The sequence below is a fragment of the Bacillus rossius genome, chromosome 7 (assembly GCF_032445375.1).
Source record: "Bacillus rossius redtenbacheri isolate Brsri chromosome 7, Brsri_v3, whole genome shotgun sequence".
Taxonomy (NCBI): Eukaryota; Metazoa; Arthropoda; class Insecta; order Phasmatodea; family Bacillidae; genus Bacillus; species Bacillus rossius.
The window spans coordinates 62,963,468-62,985,772 of NC_086335.1; the positions used below are offsets into that span (position 1 = coordinate 62,963,468).

General features: G+C 36.5%; 2 protein-coding genes across 2 annotated transcripts; both read right to left on the reverse strand.

Moving 5' to 3' along the window:
* Window positions 1-1,067: 1,067 nt before the first annotated feature.
* On the reverse strand, window positions 1,068-7,226 carry LOC134534598 (zinc finger protein 134-like). The gene is made up of 3 exons (XM_063373079.1): window positions 7,166-7,226; window positions 3,573-3,873; window positions 1,068-1,341 (listed from the first exon to the last, which is right to left on the reverse strand). Exons 1-3 carry the CDS (start codon window positions 7,224-7,226, stop codon window positions 1,068-1,070), a joined length of 636 nt encoding a protein of 211 aa, XP_063229149.1.
* A 3,358-nt stretch (window positions 7,227-10,584) lies between these two features.
* On the reverse strand, window positions 10,585-21,403 carry LOC134534599 (zinc finger protein 771-like). The gene is made up of 4 exons (XM_063373081.1): window positions 21,370-21,403; window positions 20,816-20,998; window positions 14,592-14,838; window positions 10,585-11,074 (listed from the first exon to the last, which is right to left on the reverse strand). The coding sequence occupies exons 1-4, from the start codon at window positions 21,401-21,403 to the stop codon at window positions 10,831-10,833; spliced, it is 708 nt and encodes a 235-aa protein (XP_063229151.1). The 3' UTR covers window positions 10,585-10,830.
* Between the last annotated feature and the right edge of the window lie 902 nt (window positions 21,404-22,305).

A 22,305-nucleotide genomic window follows, 5' to 3' on the forward strand; every position in this document is an offset into this window, starting at 1 on the left:
TTTCCTCCTTGTTAGGGTTTTCCTATGTCCTTAGTAAAACCCGTGACACTTTTGTGAAACGTGCCAAAAAAAAAAAAACCCCAACCATTTAGTTAATCAGTGGCTTTTGACAGTGCAACACCAGAAGATTAATTTCCCCTCTCCAAAGCAAAACAGCCAGAAGAAAAAGCTGCTTCGTAAGTACCTAATTAATAAAAAAAAGAAGGTAGTACGTAGTAACTTTTCATATCACCTTTCATGATGCATTATTGTGCACAGCTCTTATGCCTCTGTTTCGGAATAACTTTGATGGCACCTGCTTGTTATTGAGACCATCTTATTTTTTTCCAATAAAGACTTTTCCTGCAGTTACATTCCATGTCTTTCTCTCTTTCACTCCAATCAATATGATTCTAGTGTATTGGTGCACAAAATATAGTAAAAGCCTTATCACAAAACATTCTGCAAGGGGTAAGAGAAATAAATTAGCACATTTAGGCAAACATTATATATACAGAAACTATAAATTAAGAACCACTATTTTACTGTATAATTTTATTTGAACCAAAAAAACAAATTTATCATGAATATTACATACAGTACATATTGGTCATTTATTATCATTAGCTAACACATTTATTAGTAATTATGAAACCTTTCAAACAGTTCTATTTATTTTCACATGATACTGATATGCGGTTCCTTAAAAGCATCTAAGTTACTCAGAAGTCACACAAATATATTTCAAAATACATATTGTGCCAAAAATCACACAGGTGGAGGCAGGTAGAAGAATGAATGGTGTCATTGGATTTGGTGGCATCGGGATCGTGGAATGAATAGAATTAGAGTAAGAATAGTCTTAAAAGTGATTCTGGCTACAAAACATAAAAATTTGACGTGCTGACACAGGAAATGTAAATTACGTGTTTGAAAAAGCTTGATTTGAATTAAACGGTCCATGAAATTCACTTTAAAGCGAAACGGCAGGAGTCACCATTTACTGGTGCCGTTCTGCTTTAAGGCTGTGTGTTCGATCGGGGACAAAAAAAAATTGGTGTCTCGGTAGTCGAGGTCTCGGCCTGATGCTAAACGATCTCCGCCTCGGCCAGGGCGGCGCGGAGCGCTCCGGGCCAGCCCGGCAGGTAGCCGTGCCGCCGGGCCATGTGCTTGAGCAGGTCCGTGCGGTAGCGGCACACGTAGGGGCAGTCGGGGCACTGGAGCCGCGGGGGACGCCCGCACTCGTGCTTGCGGTGGCGCTGCAGCGTCCTCTTGTAGCGGTACACCTTGTGGCAGCCCCCGCAGGCGTACCGCCCGTCCCCAGGCCGCCCTGCAAGCACGGGGCGCGGAGGTGACGTGCCGCTGCCACGCCAACCAGGGAAACCCTTCCAGTTACAATGACAATCCCATAATGAAGACAACGCAAGAAAAAAACACAAGCCAACAACCAAAAACCACCACCACCACCATCAACCTTTCAAAACCAAAACATTTAACACGAAAATTCAATAAATTACATTCAGGGGCCAAGAGTATTTGTATAGTATCTGAACAGAGTACGTATGTATGTTGTAGCACACGTCTCCCGTCACTCAAGAAAGTTTGTGTTTAAGTAGCACCACGGACACTAGAATAGAACTGGGTACCCATTCGTAGCTCATGAACCAATGAGTCATGCAGGAGGCTCTGCCCGAATTTCCACCGATTTCGCCCATGTGTGCCACGTGACAAGTTTGGTGCCATATTTCGAAATAACTTGCAAAGTTAGAAAAGTAATTTTTTTAGTGTGAATGTGTAAAATTTATTTTAATATTTTTTTTTGGTGCATAAGTTTTCTAAATAATTTTTTTTTTCCTTAAAATTATAGCATGTTTGATATTGTTTAGAATTGTTATAAATAGTAGAGTTATTTATTTTTTGTCGCAGTATCTAATAATTTGGCACAGGTTTTGGATTAAAAAACTTTAGTTTTAACTAGAAAATTACAACACTTTTTGAATTTTGGTTTTTGATTCAGAACTGCACTTTATTGGCCTATCAACTGTTTTGGTTTTATGTTGAGTTAGTGGGACATTCTGTGTATATTTTCGTAGGGTACTGTGGCAAAGCCTTTAGGGCTTACCTTGCATGCATTACTTTCCAGTTAGTTTTTAATATTTATGTAACATACTATATAAATTGTAGGATTTTTAAATAACTAACTTTCACAAGATTATAAAAAAAACTATAGCATAATTTTGTATAGTAGGCTGTGAGTCACGTTTTTAACTTTTTTTTGAGACATACAAACTAGGTGAACTAATTTAAACAAAAAAAAAATAATAATTCATTTTGAAGTCACTGTTACTGGTTACTTTATGATACAAACATAAATACTGAGCTTCACAAAACATATTTTTTTTTATGTTAATTTTTCAGGGTAGGCTTAAATTTCGAACACTGGTTGGGATGGGAGCAAAGACATGATTTTCTTCAGTACTCTTGAGTCCAAATTAAAACCTACGTAATGTTCATTGTCACAGTCCAAAAGCTGACACCTAGGCTCATGTAGTTCTGATATCAAAGACACTAATAACTTCCACAATCAGCTGGACCGGATAAAGATACTCTAATGATGGAACTATACCACATTTTTGGCATCATGAACCTAACAGTTTGAATTAACACCACACTGCACAACAACCCTCCCGGGCTGATACACAAAACAAAGAAGCTACTAAGTTGTTAGAATAAAAATTGTATATACTGATAATTTATTTAGATGTGACGAACATTACACAGTTAGCTCAGAAAATCTCAAAGAAAAATTCTGATGTGATGCATACGTTAACACTATACGGTATTGTTTTTTCTTTAAGTTTCTTCATAGCAGATGCGATGTGAGGAAGTAAATCACAACTCGTAGATGAATGTTGGGCTGAAAACTAGTTTTTCAAGTATAGAGGCCCATCCAATAAAACCAATATATGTAAAACATGTAAATAGTTCCAGAAATGGAACATGTAAAAAAAAAAGATAAAATGAAAATATATAAAATGAATGCAAAAATCAAACAAAAACAAAAAAACAATGAAAACAGTATACGCAAGCTGTACTCAAATGAATCAAGACAGCACAGACAAACAGGCAACAGATATGTGAATTCACAGATCACGGACAGTTTAACGAAGACATCACAAGGCAAGCATAGAAGGTTTTCTTGATAAAGCAAAATGTTCGGGAACTGGTAATCTGTTCCTGACTTTTTGTGCCTGAAGATGTGTTCCCCAAGAAAAACCTTCTGTACTCCTCTGTGCTCTCTTTGTTGAATTTTCCACGGTCTTGCGCATAAACGTTTCTTTACTGTCCATATTTTTTTTTTTTTGCATTTGCTTCATTTTGATTATTGTTAGTTTTGTTTCATCTCTGCATTGTTTTTGAGATAGATGTTCAACTTCAGGAACCATCAACATGCTCCACGTATATAAGTTTATTAAATGACCGTTCTCTGTTGATCCTCTCTACTTTATGTTTAAAAGTTTGTCGAGCTCTAGAATTTCAGTGACGACAAAAGCAATGCAGTGCACTCCTGCACTTATCAATCGCAAGTTCACGTGTCCTCGTAGTAGGCGTCCGGCTCCGCTCGCGAGTGTCCCGAGGAGTCGTCCCGAGGCGCGGCCAATTCCGGGTGCATCAAGGTCACGTGTCTGAGGAGCGTGTCTCTGCGACTCGCCACGTAGCTGCAGAAGGGGCAGCCGAGGTGCAGGCTCGACCCGCACACCGAGTTCTCGTGCCTCACGAGGCTGTGCTTCCAGCAGAAGGCTCGGCGACACTTGCGGCAGCGATACGGCCTCGCGGCAGCTTCTCGGGGGCCCGAGCCCGCGAGCCAGCACTTGTCCACGGCGAATACTTCATCTGCGAAACACACCAAAACTATTATTAACAGTTCACTTCTCAACCCATGGGAACTAAACATCACATTACCTCAGCAAGCAACACCACACAAATGCTTCGACTAAGCGAAATCAATCAAAGTTCTTTTTAAAATTTGATCTGACATAGCTACAAAATTTTCTGTTCCGTTTTATTTGAAGCTTCCGTTGTGATGCAAAGCTTTGCGTCTGATGTGAAGAGCTTCACATTTTGTTGAAAAGCTTCAAAACATTGGAAGCCTAAGATTCGCTCATGAAAATATATTTTTATTTTATTTTTTGTTGTATATGTTTAATCAAAAGGTGACACTCCGCTTGTTTTTATGAATGCTCAATATTAATATTATGCATATTATTTTATAACTTTTATTGAAAGTTTTTATACATAGGGTTCAATTGGTTAATCACATGATCAATTAAAAAATTTACAAACATTAAGCAATTATTATTTATTTACTTCTATCCTGTATTTTATAAAATTAAGTGTAATATAGCTTCCCAAGAACAATATTAAAAATTTTATTCGACTACACAAATAATTTAAACATTCAATTTGGTATTCGCTTCACATCAAAAAACTAGTATTCGCACATGCCTATAAAATAATATACAATAGTCAATAGTCAAACTCAATTTCAAGACTGATGTACTCCTGTGAAATAAGCTGAGTACAATCACAATTTAACCAAAAAAAGATTGCAAATAGAATTTTTCTCTAAGCAAATTTAATCCACACTAGAAAAATTTAATTAATTAACACTCATGCCAACTTACCCTGTGGGTGGTGAAAGTTAACATAGCTTGAAATGAAAGTGAAAACGTTAATATATATATATATATATATATATATATAAAACAAATTGGTGTTTTCGAAATATATTTCTACTGGGTTTTGTAACCAATATTTTTATCTCAATAACACACATTTTAGAATTAAAAAACCTCCAACAAAAAATTATAAAAATAAGAAACTACAGCAACTTGCGCAGCTCTACTCTACAATACGTGGGTTGACCAAAAATTATTTTATTTTTTTATTATTTTATAACAATGTTGATCTATATATGTACCATGCTAAGCTAAACCATCGTCTAGACCAGCTAATTCCACCACACAATCCTACATAAGATTTTTAAGTATACATTCAAGTATGTACAGAAGAAAAATACAGTATATTACTGAATACCAGCGTAAGTTATTTCCAAAAGTATTCACATATTCGCCATGATTACTTTATTAAAAAATTTAATATTCCTTAATATTGGAAATGAATATTTTACAAATTTCTCAACTTTAAATATGATATCAACAAGAACCAAACAAACTTATGTTCGGAGATTATGGAAGATGTTGCTTGAGAAGACAGTCAATACTTTGAATGTCACTATGACTACTGGACCCCAACTGCCTCCAAATCCAAAACTACACCGTTCCTTTACAAGCCAACTGTAATCACAGCCTTCTAGATCATAGAATTCTACTCCCATACCGTATTTGATCTTTTTCAAATTACAAAACTGGACTTGATATTGTAACTGCAACTGCCAATCTGCCACAACGTTTCAAGACTTCACAATGGTTGTCATTTGAGTGCATTAAACAAACAGAGTACTCAATAGATTGCATTTCCAAATTGAGAAGATGCATGTGGCATAAACATGGTTTTCTTTGCACGTTTGTTACACTAATGTTTCACTACTGCACTTCAGTATGCTCCTGAATATCTCATAATGTTAATGCATCAGTTGTTTTCATTGTTATTTTATCTTCTGCCGTGTGCCAGTCAAGTTGATTGGCATGTACAGTTGAGAAACAAAAAATTTAATTAATTAATAAACAAGCAAATTATTTCATGTACGGTCAAGTGCCACACAGATTGTTAAAAAAAAAACTAAAAAAAAAAAATACAACACAAACATTTTTACACAATCGTTTTAATAGCCTTTTACATACATCATAATTTACATCGGGGAACATTTTTCAAAACCTAAATTATTAAATGGCATGTAAACATTATTTTGAATAAATTAACTAATGGGCAGCACTCTTTATCATCACTGTTCGGAAACTATTTGACGGGAGATAACAAATAGTAATGGTGGCAAGGAAGGACGCCCATCTTGAGAAGCGATACAACTGAGCACTTCTTAAAAACAACACGACGAATTTGGCAAACAACTTTGTTTGTCTAATCAAAGTCTCAAACTACTAAACACAGTGTAGCCTACAAGCAGCAAACAGCAAACATTTGATACAACTAAAAAAAATACTAAAAAAAATAGCAAACCAAAATATTCCTTGGCAGAAAATGAGGGTAAAAACTCTGAAGGGTCTGTTAGTGGATGCTCAATGACCAATGAGGCAACACAACACAGTGTCAACTGTGCGCCAAGAATAAATATTAATTACTTTTTGTCTTCTTTTCATGTTTTCTTGCAATCAAACAACTGACACAAACATAAAAAAGTCTGCCATAGATTTTACATTGTCATCTTCGTAAACCTTTTCTCATAATGTAAAGAATAGCACAAACTTCACTATTATTAAAACACTGCATTAACATTAAAACAATTTATCAAGTGCTGCATATATTAGAAGCTTGAAAACATGTTTAATATTCTTGAATTAACTAGTATATGTAGGTGTGGATGTTTACTATCTAATTACATAACTACACTGATACATGATCTATAAGAGTACAGTAAAAATTAAATTAATCATAAAAATAACAGCTTTTATAGATCAAAACTGCCACGAGAAAGGAATATTAGGTCCTAGATTTTTAACAAATTAGAAATTAACTTTCTACTTACGGCGATATCTAGTCCAATAAGTAAGAGGTTGGTTTGCTTTAGATGAGTGGTTCTTAAACTTTTTGAATTGTCGGCACATAATTTACATATTTCTGAGAAATATGTTATAGTAATAATAAATAAGATAAATATATAGGAAAAAACGAGATAAAAAAACTAAACATTAAATCAAACAGTAAAAGGCAACTACAGCGCCGTTCTCAACTAAATAAATATTCGAGCAAAACCTGTAGAGTCGTTCAAATAATACATAAAAACGATGTGTTAACAGAAAGAGTAGTACATAGCCTGTTCTTTGATCGACATTATATTCTATTTTTTAAATTTTTTACTGTGGTATCCATTGTGTTATTTTGTGTTTTTCTGTATTTAATCTACTGATATTTGTTTGTATTTGTTGTGATCACTGGTTGACGTGCGGTACTCTTGCCCTCGTATGTTCGCCAATCACAAATGTCTTACCTGCTACTGCTACAGACAGGGCTATGTGTCCCTGTGTCCGTATGTTCGTGTGTCCGTGCATCCGTGCGTCAGTGCGTGCATGCGTAGTGATATCCTCATATTTTATCTGTATATGTCGAGCCCACCGAAAAAGTCACTGACTGTTGGTGGATATGTTACAAATCTATACTAATATTATAAAGCTGAAGAGTTTGTTTGTTTGTTTGTTTGTTTGAACGCGCTAATCTCAGGAACCACTGGTCCGATTTGAAAAATTCTTTCAGTGTTGGATAGTACATTTATTGAGGAAGGCTATAGGCTATATTATATTATCAATAACATTAGGGATCCTAACTAAAAGTCCAATAAGGTAACCCAAAGTGTAAAAAAATTACCCGAAAAAATCCTTACATGGCGTGCGCTGCGAAACCTATTGATTATAGAACAAAACAATGTACTACCACTTTGCAGAACATATAATTGTCTTCAAAAAATATCGCGTAACCATATGTCTAACTATTGTAGTTATTTCACAATTAGTGTTTTCTTTTATTTTTTTGAATAATTAAAATGCCGTCGCTTCAAAAACTCTTTATTGTGTACCTTGGTATTAATCCTTATCGAAATAAATTACTGCATATTCAAGATGAATTCAATACCTTTCTATAACTATTTGAATTATTCAATTCGGACGTTTCATTCAAAAGATATCGCAATATTTAAAATGTAAGTATTAGTGTTGTAGCCAAATAAGTATTAAGTATTGCACACGCATGTATGACTAGCATTGAAGACCTAATCTCTAAAGTGTACCCAGATGTAGTCCATATAGAAAACAAAGACTACCAGTGGATGTGTCAAAGGGCAATATTGGCATCTAGAAACAGTAGCGTTGACAAAATCAATAACATTATACTGGGTAAACTTCCAGGAGATAGAGTGAACTACAGGTCCATTGATAAAGTAATGGATCAAGAAGATGCGGTACATTATCCACAAGAATTTTTAAATTCTTTAAATCCGAGTGGCCTTCCCTCACATTCACTCAAATTAAAAACTGGCTGTCCAATTGTGCTGCTAAGGAATCTTAAACCACCAAATTTATGCAACGGAACCAGACTCCAAGTAAAATTCCTTCGCGATAACGTGATTGGTGCTACAGTATTGACTGGTCCATTAGTAGGGCAAACAGTGCTGATACCTCGCATACCTATGATACCAACGGATTTGCCTTTTCACTTTAAGCGAATTCAATTTCCGGTGAAGGTATCGTTTGCGGTAACAATTAATAAGGCCCAGGGACAAACATTTAAGTACGTAGGAATAGATTTACGCCAAGAGTGTTTTTCGCACGAGCAACTATATGTTGCTCTGTCGAGATCTGGTTCGGGAGAAAATCAATTTCTACTTCTGAGGGAAGACAAAAATAAAAATATAGTTTACGCAGAAGTACTTTAATAAACCATTGGTTATGAGTGTTTTGAGAACAACCTAAAACTGTGCATCTACCATATTATCTCAGAAAGTCACAATACCCCCCAACAAAGTCCACGTGGACAAAGTCGCGGGCACTGCTAGTAAAAAGATATAATAGAGTAACTACATTCAAGTTTATATCTGGACACATATTTTCTCTGGAATACAACAGGACGCAGACTGTGAGAACAAATAACGTAGATATAATGCAAAATTAAAAACGTTTTACACCTTGACACTTCGACTGCCATTTGTAAGTAAAGGAATATTGCACAAGTGGAGACTGTTTGTGGGTGTCTGTGTGTTCGCCGCCTCTCGCGGCACGGCCGAGAAGGGCTCAGTGCGCCCCGTGCTGCGTCGCGCAGTGCCGCAGGAGGCTGCTCTTGCGCTTGGTGCTGTAGCTGCACCGCGGGCAGTGGAACTGGCTGGGCTGGCCGCACTCGTACTTGAGGTGCCGCGCCAGCGAGGCACGGTACTTGTAGCGCAGGCAGCAGTTGGGGCACTGGTTGGTCGCTGCGGCCCCCGGATGCTTCGCCAGCCGCCACCTCGTCCCTGGAACACAGCGCGAGGCGGGGTTGGCCGTCGTCCGCCCGACCTGCCGCTTCTCAGTACCACCCACGGGGGAAAAAAAAACAGCACAGAAGTTTTCCTTCCACCTATCCTTTAATGAAAATTAAAAATATTTCAAGTGTTTCAAATATACTTTCATTCAAATTATACACAGTAAAACTCATTAATAAAAACCCTGTTAGTACAAAACTGATATTAATACAGGTACGTAGCCGGGGGGGGGTTAAGGGTTCAATCCCCACCCTTAGCACCAAATCTTTAATTAATTTCTTATTCATCACTCAAACAAATTTCATATTAAAATTAATAAAATTTTTACCATTACAATATTTAAATTTTAATTTAAGTACCGAAAACTGCTAAAATAGCACAATTTTACACCTTAAAATCAATATTTTCCCGGGAGAGGACCCCCGGACCCCCCGCTTTAATACGGGGGGGGGGGGGGGGGGGTAGGGGAGGGCTACGCCACTGTATTAATACAAAGTGTTTTCATGATTTAAATTATATAGACGTATGTAATACAAAGTGTTTTTTGTTTCAAGGGTAAATAATTGCTAGTAGTAAAGAATGGTTAATACAAATATCCCATAGTAATATAAATAATCAATGTGAATTATCAACTAAAATAATACTGATGTCATATTTTGGTTCAGTGTAAGTTGGGGAAAAAACTTTATATATTGCATATTCTTCCAAAATAATGGTATGTCTTTTTTTAGGTATATTCTAAATTTTGTTTTGTTATTCTGTCTTAAATCCTTTTAAAAAAGTAAAGTACAGAATAATTTTTTTTTTTAGTCACAGGTGTTGCCATTTTAAAATTGTACACTACAATCCCAAAAAAAAGTACATTTGGTGATGTATAAAATTGTGTGCAAGTTTTCTTGGAAAATATTCTATATTTTTAGGTATGTTAAATATTAATTAAATAAGAAAAAATATTTTTAATTTTATTGGAATTTGATTTAAATGTTTAATAGAAAGAATGATTAAATTTCGTAATAGTTTGGTTAATACAAACATTGTTATTTCAAAGTGACAAAATTATGGTACCTACAGGTTTGTATTATTGAGGTGTGACTGTAGCTGTATCTTTAACCAATAATTTTACAATTACTATGTGAAGCTGTATCTTTCACCAATAATTTTACAATTATGTGAACTACTTAAGTAATGTTAAATTATCTGTAATTTTTGAGAAAATGTAAAATAAAACACCATAGTAATTTTATTTGTTTTAATAATGGTAGAATGTGAAATCCTGATTTAAGTTTATAACTTTCTTTAAAACCATATATTTTTTTGTATACTTTATTTATTCTTGGTACTTTAGTTTCCAAAACAATTTTTCATATGCTTTGTCATTTTAGTTGTTATTTGGTATTCTGACTTGATAACAGGATGATTTCGATGATAGTCAGTAATTGCATCAACTGATCGGTACATAGATATTCCATTCACTCGTGATTTTGTACATGATGAAAATTAATTTTCACTTGATCTTGATTGGGCTGCACACAAGACCTTCTACCAGAACTGATGTAGAAAATAAAGTGCGAAAGTCATCAAAGTTCGAAATAAAAATTTATTGGCGAGTCACACGTTTACATTTACTTATTGTCAGTAATTCGTCAGAGTTATCTCGGCTGCGGAGCTATTTCCGGGTGCTTGAAGATGATGTGCCTGAGAAGGTTGTCCTTGCGGTTCGCGGAGTAGCGGCAGACGGGGCAGTCAAACAGGCTGGAGCCGCACACCGAGTTCCTGTGCCTCATGAGGTTGCTCTTCCAGTGGAAGCACCTGCCGCACTTGAGGCAGTGGTAAGCCCTGGCAGCGACGTCTCGTGAGCCCACCACGGCAACTGGACAAGGCAACACAAGAAATTACCCTCTGTAAGGGGAATTTTTTTCTTAACCAAATCTATTTCCCTTTAATCAACTAAATATTTACGTTTACTCACGTCAAGGCAAATGTAAAGCATGTGCAAAATAAATATGACGGTTAATACTTACTTAATACACGTAATATAAACAAGGGATTGAATTGCTGAAGAGTTTGTTGTCACATCATAACTTCTTATAACTAAAAAGTACCAGATATTTTCCCCCAATTCGTGGTTCCCCTACGTTGTCAAAAATGGAAAAGAATTATAGACATAGAAACTATATATATATATATATAACTAAAAATATTAACAAGTTTTTAAAAACTATTTTAAATCCAGACACAGTTCTAGCACAATATTCAACCAACCTGAGAATAACTATGTTAAACTAATTTCTGCATCATCACAATCATTATAGCCTTCTGATCCCTTGCATGAAAATAAACAAAACTTTTTTTTTTTAAATCAAATAAAATAACTAAAAATTATACAAAATCAACCAATATATTGATACAACTGAAATGTATTGCAAAATTATTTACAATTCATTAACACAGAGAGTTATACAACCAACACTGTACAGCAGGACAGACATTACTCAAAAAAAAAATAATTACCATAATAGTTAGATTTCTTATGTAATTTTAAATACATCACCTATCAGCATACTGATGAACAGAATGTTTTGTGACTGGCACAGGCAATGCAATCAAAATATAGATCGGCAGTTACCATTTCTTACTTCATGTCTCAAGGAAATAGATTTATTTTCAGTGACTCTAGATTTATTTTCACTTTTTAAGCATGGATATCCATTATCAAAACCCAACTTGAATAAAAAATTTACATCAAAATAATGTTAAATGGCAATATCTCCTACATTTCTTATCTATGATTAAATAAAATAGTTTAAAGGGTTCTGAATTATTGCTTTAGTAAGCACAAGCTTAATACAACCAGGGCTACGCCCTCCTTTAAGCCCAAGGTGCCTTGGCCCTTTCACCCTCCCATCCCTGCCCAACAACACCCTCTATTATCTTTGAAAGATTTGTGCAATGGGAGTGCATGACTTGAAGTAAGCTTTTGGACATACGCCATTGCTAAGCACATGTATGTCTGTAGAAGAAAACTAAAAAATACCCAAAAGACAAAAACAAAAATTAAGCAAAAAATTGCTGTTGTCAACAGGATATAAACACCACATAATATTCCATAACAGGAATATGGTCAACAAACAAAAAAAAACTATTGTGTTAGTTTCGTCTTTTCGTTTTGTCGTGTTTTGTCTCGTTTCAACTGTTGTGCTGAATGTTTTTTTTTTGGTTCAATATTTTTGTGCAGTCATCATTTGTGGTTTTTTTTTCATTCTCTTCGTTTTTCATTTTCTTTTTCATTCCTGTTATGGAATATTATGTGATGTTTATATCCTGTTGACAACAGAAATTTTTTGCTTACTTTGTGTTTTTGTCTTTTGGGTATTTTTTAGTTTTCTTCTAAAGACGTACATGTGCTTAGCAATGGCATATGTCCAAAAGCTTACATCAAGTCAACACCCTCTATGGCCGCCACATATTTTTAAACCTCCCGCCAGCAGTATGTGAGTGTGTTGTATCACTACGCCAACGCAACAGGCATGTGTACAGCCTGTGCCATGTACCCCAATATTTGATAGACTGTTGAGTATTATAATAGTTATTTTTAACTTCTTTACAGGTATACATATTTTTCAGGTCAGTATGATGAGGACAGACATTTCGAAATACACCCTCGCTCGAGCAGTTCAGTTTTGAACTTTAAAACTAAACATGCAACTATGCATGCACTAGCTCCAGGTATTTGTGATTCAATCGCAAAAATTGAAGGGTTTAAATTGTTTCTGTCACAGCACGTTTTCGAATAAGACCTAATGGTTTTCTGGACAATTCCCGTGTGACCATGACACCATGACCACTACCCAGTCTTGCTAGATTGTTACCCGGAGTAGGACGCATCCACGTCGCACTTTCAGGACTTCACCATTTGCTGAAGTGACCACGTAACATCCACCGTCCGCTTCAGTAATTTTAAACTTTTTTCTGTATTCTCGAACCCTACTCCAGGTGGTAGACTTTCACCTACTTATTTTTTATTTCACTTGCAGATTTTTGTAACATTTAAGGAAATTTATTTTTCTAGTACAGGTCATGTGGTGCCCTGAAAAACACTCAAACTTATTACGTAACATTGGCTTTTTGTCTGCAGTAAATTTTAATTCATAATTTTTAATACCTGTATAGTAACTACGACAAATAAATTGAATCTTACCAGAATAACTGCAGTCTATTTTCAAGTGACCACATGTGTATCACCAAGAGACAAAGACGTCTGGGTCGCCTTAAGAGCCCATGTTATTACAATTTACAATATTATTGTAAGTAGCATACCGGATGCAGAGCATGGGTGAGTTTCGATGGTCGGATACAAACCTATCACTGACACGGGTCACGTCGTGGCCTGCAGTAGAGAGTCACAGCTGGGTCCACGTGTCCAACCACGCGGCGATACCCAAGATTTAACTACAAACATCAGTGACTGTTAAAGATGCACATTTTCCCTGACATCAACATGATGCTGTCAGTTTTGTTCTGGCATGAAGACAACTAATCTTTCTTTTTTTTACGTGACAACCTCTAATAAATCTATGAACGCCGGCTGCACGCACCAAAAAGTGTCCTGTAACGCACATTGTCCCGTTATGGTGTGTCCCGTTACGCTCATTGTACGCTTGCGCCGCATCTATCTCTCTTCCACTCAATTGGAACAACTATCGATTTGACTTTTTGGAGGCACATTAAACTTCAAACACTCACATTTGTTTCCTACTTTTCCTATCATCGTCCTATCCTTAACAGAATAACACAGATTGGAAGAGGTTAAATAGCAAACATGTATAAAATTTATAGTTAAAATAATCTCTTCGTTAAAGTAATAAACATATTTGAATTAATGAGTGCAAATAAAAGTAAATTTATTAATTAAATTGTAGATTTCATTTCACTCCTTCTTTGTATCCATACAAAATAGTGATAATTCAATAAAAATGATTCAATTTTATTCATAAAAGTATGCAATCATTTCATCAATGTTTTGTTATGACGTCACGTTAAACTATCGTCCGTAAACCGACATAACAGACAACCAATTTTTTTCAGTTGCCGTAGCTACCTAATGACACTGGCGAAAGGTGGAGCACTGTCTGCCGAGTGACGTCGCAGCACCGCCATCTTGAAGGCAGGGGCATTTCAGCGAGGATTTTTAAGTGAAGTTATCCTTTCCCCAGAAATACTTATTTCAGAGCGTCGATCTCTGAATACGAGTTGTAAATAATGACTGAACATGTGCAAAGTAGAAGTGCTAAGTACAAACAATAAAACAATTTCGCATCTGAATGGAAGTTGTAAGGTTGCCGATGAGCGGGAAGGTCCAAACTGTGACGTGCGCAGACGACGGCCAAGGCCTCAGCGACGCCGGTGGTACAGTTCGACATGCTTCTTGAGGGAACTGTTGCGCGTGGTGCGGCGCGGGCAGAGGGGGCACTGGTACTGCGGGACCTTCCCGCACTCCAGCTTGCGGTGGCGCCACAGCGACCGCCTGTGCTGGTACCGCCTGCCGCAGTCCGTGCACGCGTAGCTCTCCGCGGCCGTGCACGCGTCGAGCCAGCACTGCGACGCGCCCCCCTCAGGCTTGCGGGCCAGCGCCCTCCGAGTGCTCGTCAGCGCCGATGCTGGAAAAAACAAATCTTCACGTCAGAAGAGGTCAGACGTTAGGATTTCACAACCACTATTTTAATTTAAAAATAATTTTTCCATTACATAACAAGTGAGAAAATGGAGAAAAAATTCCATTTGATTTCATGTTTGTAGTAATAATATGTAAAGAACCATAAACACTTGCTTCATCACTCGAGGGCAACGGCTTTGATCCGGCCTGCAAAGACCCTCTGTCCCATCTGGGCACACGTTTACGTACCCTCTGCCACGGTGCACTTCTCGCCCTCTGTACCGAAGGCAGCAACCCCTACAATTCTGAGCCAACCCCACAACCACAGGGATGAGGTCACCAGTGTTTGGACACATGTAAAGCTATCATCTGATGATTAAATGTCACAGAAAATTATCAGTCCTGCAACTAATGTGCTGTGTAAAAAAGAACTAGTTTTATGAAGCCAGCGCCAAAACTTGAAACTATGTTGAAATGATTTTGGTCAAACCCCCTCTCACACACAAGTAATGACAGGCATTTTACTATGAATAACTTTAATGTTCATCATTTTCAATACGACACACTCATATAAATATGAGTAATATTCTTAAGTATTTAAATTACTGTTTTGTATACAATAATTATCTACATAATTGAATCTTAAATTAAATTGACTACTGTATTGTAAATGTTTGGAATATCGAGAAGGACGTCCTCTTCCGGACCATCTTTGAAGTCCTTACTCAGATCAAAGTGTGATTGTACCATTGCTTGTGTTAGCACGGTTTCACTGTATTATGGGCTAAAGTAGCATATCAGTGGTGCGTGTCAGCTAACGTGAACATATTGGAATGGATTTCTAACAGTCACTTCTGCCAACAAATGAACTAACATCAACTCAAACACCTTAACTTAAAACTGGCAGCATATACGGACAAGTAGTTACATGTCTAAGTCTTTTTGATCAGGAGATAACACTTAGCGAGAAATAAAACGAAAAATGCAATACACTATAACAACCATAGTGCGGCCCAAATGTCTTCCCAGCTGACAGCTCGGAGGTGAGGAACGTGTGAGGTAAGAACTCGGTGAACTCTGCATTTTTCTCCGGGTGTTAACCCATTTAGTGCTCCATGAGCGATAAGTAGACACATGCACCAGTGACATCACAATGACTGATGTTTTTAGAACAGTTTATGCGTAACTGAGTCAGCACTATTTGGCTCTGTTGGTTCGTTCCCGAGCAACACATTTCCATGGAACTATGTGGCCCATCTTACTTACAAGATATTTGACCCGCACTATAACTAGATCAAGATTCCACAAAGACCCAGGTCCACCTTGAAGTGAAATTTGTTTTTGGCACATAGTAGACACTGCACAATCAAAATATTTTTAATATATTTATTGCGATGTTAATGTTTTGATATACATCAGTCTCATCATCTTATCAATAATACAATTACTCTAAACCACATATGGCTGAAAAATACATATTGTCATCAAATATATAAATAAAAAAAAATGTCAGCAAGTCTTTCACTACTCAGCAGAGATGTGTAAACATGATAACTTGGTAATGAGGAAATTCATGTGTTCACAAGTTACAAATAAACTTAAAATACGAAAATAAGATACAAAACTTAACATAGAATTCTTTAAAATACGTAATTCTGAGCATGATAAATATTCGAAAAGTATTCATTTCAGAGAATTTTTTTTCCCCGTTTTAAAACCTAACTAAACTTCTGTTTAACAAGATGGTACTATTGATTTCTCAATGCGCCTAACAACAGGAGTACCGAACATGTCAAATGTAAAGGCCTCAAAGCTGAACCTGCGACGACATTTTCCCCTGAATTATCGTCTGCACCACAAAAGCAATGAAATAAGTGCAGATTTAAGACTATACAACAAAAATGCAACAGGTTGAAAGTCCAATGCGCATGCATGCAGAAAATGCTATAGCCACAAGCTGAAGTTGTCAAGATGGTGGTCCTAAGAACATTTGGGGATGTACCAAGCATATTGGCGTGCCAAAGTACTAAACATTACGATAGTGAAATTATCCTGGAATATATTTTGTAAACTTGAATAGCCATAACAAGATACAATTGCAACATTAAAAATACCTACAATTTATTATCCAGGGAAATATTGTGTTGAGGCAAACATGGCATCAAAAATGTTTATAATTTTGTTGGTTCTCTAAACATTATGAATGTGGCGCTATCTTTTAAGAATTGTTCGAACCAAAAGATGCAGGCCACTAGTCACATCAAAACAAAATTAACCTGAAACAATTTTGCTTAAACAACAGAAATTGGTTTGTAAATACTTCCTACGAACAAACCTTAACCTTATTGAACTGATTTGACATGTAAATTTTACCAGGAAATTGTTTTTTTACTACAGGACGTTGAATATATGTAGGCTAACAGTTTCGTGTCTCTGTACTGATAACGCTGCGCTGTTTCCACATTTCAAAGTTAACTAATCATTGTCAAAATTGTAATAGCAGCATTTTAATGTATTTTATAAGTTGTTATTATTTATTTTTATGACTATAAATTATAACATAAAGTATTAAAGAATAGTTATAATATTATAAAGTTATGTTTGGCCCACCAATATGTTTGGTATGTCCCCTAATTTTTAGGAAAGTGACTACTTACAAGTTTATATGCTACACGTGGGTCTGCCATTTATTTTCACGAAGTTACTCCTACGAAATAAGTCTTGTTCGCAAGCACAGGTTGGAACGCATTTCCCTTCCAGTCACGAAATTACCTACTCCAACCTAATACTGTATACCAGGAACTAAGATGTTTACACATCCAAAATAGGTATTAACATTTAATATCAGTTACCTACTTACTTGATTTCTTAAAAAAATAAGTACAAAATGCAGTTGCTCAGTCTTAAAGAGAAAAACCAAATTAAATCAATTATTTAAGAATGCACATGCAATCAACAGCAAACTGAATAATAAAGCAGCTACCAGAAATAAAACTACCTAAATATTATAACAACAATCATAAACTCACATCCAACTACATATAGTGAAAACCAAGTTATTATTTCTTACGCTCTCTCTAATACAATAAATGTAAGGTCAGTCCTATAATATAAAGTACATGAGTTTTTACTGTATCCAAATAGTCTATACATTTATGGTATATTTTGTATAAGTTGAATATTGTTATCAGGGGCACAACAACAGGGGGGGCAAGGGTATTTTGCCCCCCCCCCCCCCCCCTCTGAAACCTTGAAGTGGGGGCAAACGGGGGTAAATAAAGTGTTGTGTAATCAATTTTTAGATAATAAAACTGCTTAAATAGCACCATTTTCCACCTTGAAATACAAATTTTCCCGGGGGAGGACCCCCGGACCCCCCGCTTCAATAGGGGGGATAGATGATTCTTTATAAAAAGGTATATGGCCCCCCCTTTGGAAATTTAGTTGTTGCACCCCTGATTGTTTTTAAAAATGCTTTACTATAATGTAACAGTGGAATTTACTGTGTGTAAAATTTTAAAACTTTCTGCAGATACAGATTCAGGTAAGTGTAATGTATCCCACAGTTAAGTTCACCTTCACATAGAAGAAACACACATTATCAGACATCATTTATCTTGTCTATTTCTGTAGTTATGAATACTGCACAAGCACATGAATTTGTGTGGCAAACATTAGATTCAATTTTAAGATTTTTATTTACAGATAGCTTCAGAAAAGAACTAAATCACCCTCGAATGAACTACAGTACATACATACAATTCCACTACATACCTTGAATTTACAATAACAACACTAGGCTGTTCTTCAAGTACTTTATACTGTCAATGAAATTAGTAAACTCCAATTACTTTTTTTTTAAAGTATCAAACACGAAACATGACTTATTAAAACCCTTTAACTCAAACCACCTTGACAACCCAGTAGGGATAAAAACAACAGACATATGCTGCAAGTCAGGGCTGCAATATCACTTTACAAAATTTTGTGTAATGTACCTAATAATCAAAAGGCAGTCACCTTCAGCAGATTTATTTTTACTTCAAGACTACCTACTTGTTCAGAAATATTTTTTAACTGGATATTCTTAAGTTGAGTTTCACTTAAATGAAAACATATGCAGGATCTTTTCAATTTTTTTTTAATGTTAAAGCTGGACTCTCAATGATGTGTCATGTCCGTCCGTACATCATGCGTCCGTCCATCCGTACATTAACAAGCCCAGCAATTCACAATGATCATCATGCCGATCATTATATTTTCTTACTTGGATACTGCCAAATAACTTATTCAGGATTCAATTTTTGAGAAAATTTCTCTGGTATAGGTTAACCAGTATGACGATAATGTACGCTAATCACTTATAAATGATCAAACAAACTTTAAAATATCTACCTATTTAAATATATTTTCAAGTTACAATGCATTATTAATAACTTTTGTTGTCTTATACAATTTTTGTTTCAAATATCAAATTTAAACTGTATTCCTAAGTCAGTAATTTTTTTTTTTTTTTTTTAAAAATAATAATTCTTTCAAGACATTTTTGAGGTTATAATTTTATCTGTCCATCTGTCAACAGTTTAAGCTCAGTAGGTTTTGGCAGATGGACAGAATTTTTCGGGCCACCTGATTGGCTGCACGTCATGTGATCGACGGACGGCCGGGTGACGGACGGATGAGATGGATCATTGTGAGTCCAGCTTAAGTTTAAAACTCTCTGCGATGCAATTCCAATGGCAGGAACCTCACAGAAGAGGTTAAAGTACTTGAAAACAGATGACTTTCAACACTTTATTTTCAAAGTGCTGATGAGAAGAGCTTACCATTATAGTTGGGGCTATTAGCAAGTGGCAAGACGTATTCGCTAGACCTGGCACACATGTGAACAAGTGAATACATAATTTAGAGCAAATTTTCTGAAATGTGTCACTCTACTGAAAAGTATATGATGGCACACTTATTGTATAAAGTCATTTAGTTCATTCCTTCCCAGTCGTTATCAGAATCTTTTATTTACATATATTAGACAAACCACACAAGCATTCATTATACATGGTTATTATAAAAACGTTAGCAATGGACTAACTAGTTGAAAAGTCTTATCGTCGCGTGCAATTCCCTGACATGCAACCAAATCATTTTTCTTAACAAGTCACTCACCTGTGTTCAATAGTGATAAATAAAGCACAATACATATGCAGTAGTGTCTCGATTAACCGATTTAATGTGAACGGCGGCAACTTCAAATAAAAAAAATCTCGGACAACACTGCTATAATAAGAAAACTCTCTTGGTTTTCAGTTGGCGCAGGTTAATTGTTTTTTTCCAGCTTTTCTCCATTGTATATTCTTTCACGGCCCGCCAGTAAATGGCAACTTAGAGATTAATTTTCTTTAAGCTTTCGACAAAGGTCTAGGTCCTCAAGAAAATGTTTCAACAGTCTTTTTTTTACCCGGTCGTTGCGCTTTAGGTTGGCTCGGATAATACGGAGGCTTGATTAATCGAGACCCTACTCTTACAAGAAAGTCTTGAAAGTTATTGTTAGAGACCCGGAAATTTCGCGGATTCATTTAGTCGCAAAGCTAGAATGCAAACCTTCACTCTCTCGCACTGTGTTCATGATTGGCACGCAGTTGTTTTGGACACGCCCGTCTACGACAGTGAGCCAAACGATGCCCAGCTAGGAGAGAAGTAAGCGAATCCAGGTAGTGCCAAATAACAAGGATAAAAAAATGTTCTCGCTAAGAAATGAACCAGTGGGAAAGTAAACATGGGTCGAGCACACCTATAACTTTGAATTCTATCCCGAGGCCAGAAGAATCCGAGAAATTTCCGGGTCTCTGGTTTTTGTATTGAAAAAAATATTTGTTTTGATGTCATTATAAATGATAAACCAGAATATTCAAGTATGTTGAACTCTGCTTCGCCACAGTCCTCAGGGAAGCGTTGCTCCCAGCCGGGAACCCCGGGGGGCTAGCCCTCCAGGTGGGCGTGCTTCCTCTTGACGTGAACGCGCACGTAGCTCTTCTGGGTGAGCTTGACGGGGCAGTAGGGGCAGTTGAACTGGGGCTCCTTGCCGCACTCCAGGTTGAAGTGGCGCAGCATGGAGCTCTTGTAGCGGTAGAGGCGCGTGCAGCGCGGGCAGCGGTACACGTCCTCGCCTGCCGACAAGAGAGCCGTGGTCAGGAACAACACCGGAACGCACTCGGGTGCTCGACGCTAGAAGCACGGCTGTGGTAAGAGAATTCGCTCCTTAAATTCATCCTCTTAGCTTGTCCTCTAGTCACACGTTATATTTCGTACCATCCATTTTTCTGTACATTTTGTGTACAGTGAATGCATTCACTGAGGTTTTATAATTTATGTAACTAACATTTTGCTAAGTAATGTGTCATGTTATCTTGTCCTTTTGGTATTTATGTCATTTCTGTTCTCATGTTTTGTGTATATCCTGTGCTGTCTCTGTTAACCTATTGTGATAGTGTTTGTTTTTTACTTGTTTTGTGTTGTACTTGTTTTGTGTCGTGCCCACCTCTAGACTCAGTCTCAAGACTGTTGGTGGGCATGTAACAAATTTAAATAAATAAATTTAAATAAATAAAAACACCACCACTAAAGATATCTATTTCAATATATAATAGCTCTACATCTTCACAGCAAAGTTATTAGAGGCTGACGTACATAACTCAAATCGGGGATACTGAAGATGGAATCAGCAAAGTTCTTGCTGTAAGGATGCATGCATGGATTTTCCTAGAACATATGGAAAACCACAGAAAACCAAAATTAGGATGGCAGGACCAGAATTCGAACCAGGGTCTTTCCAAATGTGAGTCCAACAGTTTTTTTTGACTATTGCACCACCTCGCTAGGTAACCACTACAGTTATCTGAAAGTTCCACAAATTTCTTAGTGTAGTAACAGATGAACACTATTTTAAGAATTTTCATAGAAGCAAGAAAATGTTTTTGTTGAATTAAGTTTAAAATTGGGGAAATAGGTGTCTAACGAGTTTTACTTAGAGCCACGAAATATGATGTAATAATACTCAACGGGAAGTTGTAATGCACACAAAATAAGCCCAGAATATAGTGGTCGGCGCAATTGAGTAGTGGGACAGGATTTGGGTTTGATTCCCAGAAACATTGGGTATTTTTACGAGAGGAAAATAGTCATTCCAGAGTCGAGGATTGAGTGTTGTGTCATACTCTTGTCACAACACAGCAGGAATTAATATAAAATTTAAAAATATGTTGAAAAATCTGTTGAGCGGGTCACACCCATTTGTAAAGCATCATGTATGATTATTTTTTAGGTTCCAAATAATCACTGTTACATGATTGTCACTAGCTAATTTGCATACATAAATAGTGTATAATTAACATCCTTCATAGCTAAAGTTGTCAATTTGCCACGACAGTTTGAGTTCAAACCTTCGGTGAGTCATGAATATAGGTATCACCTTAAC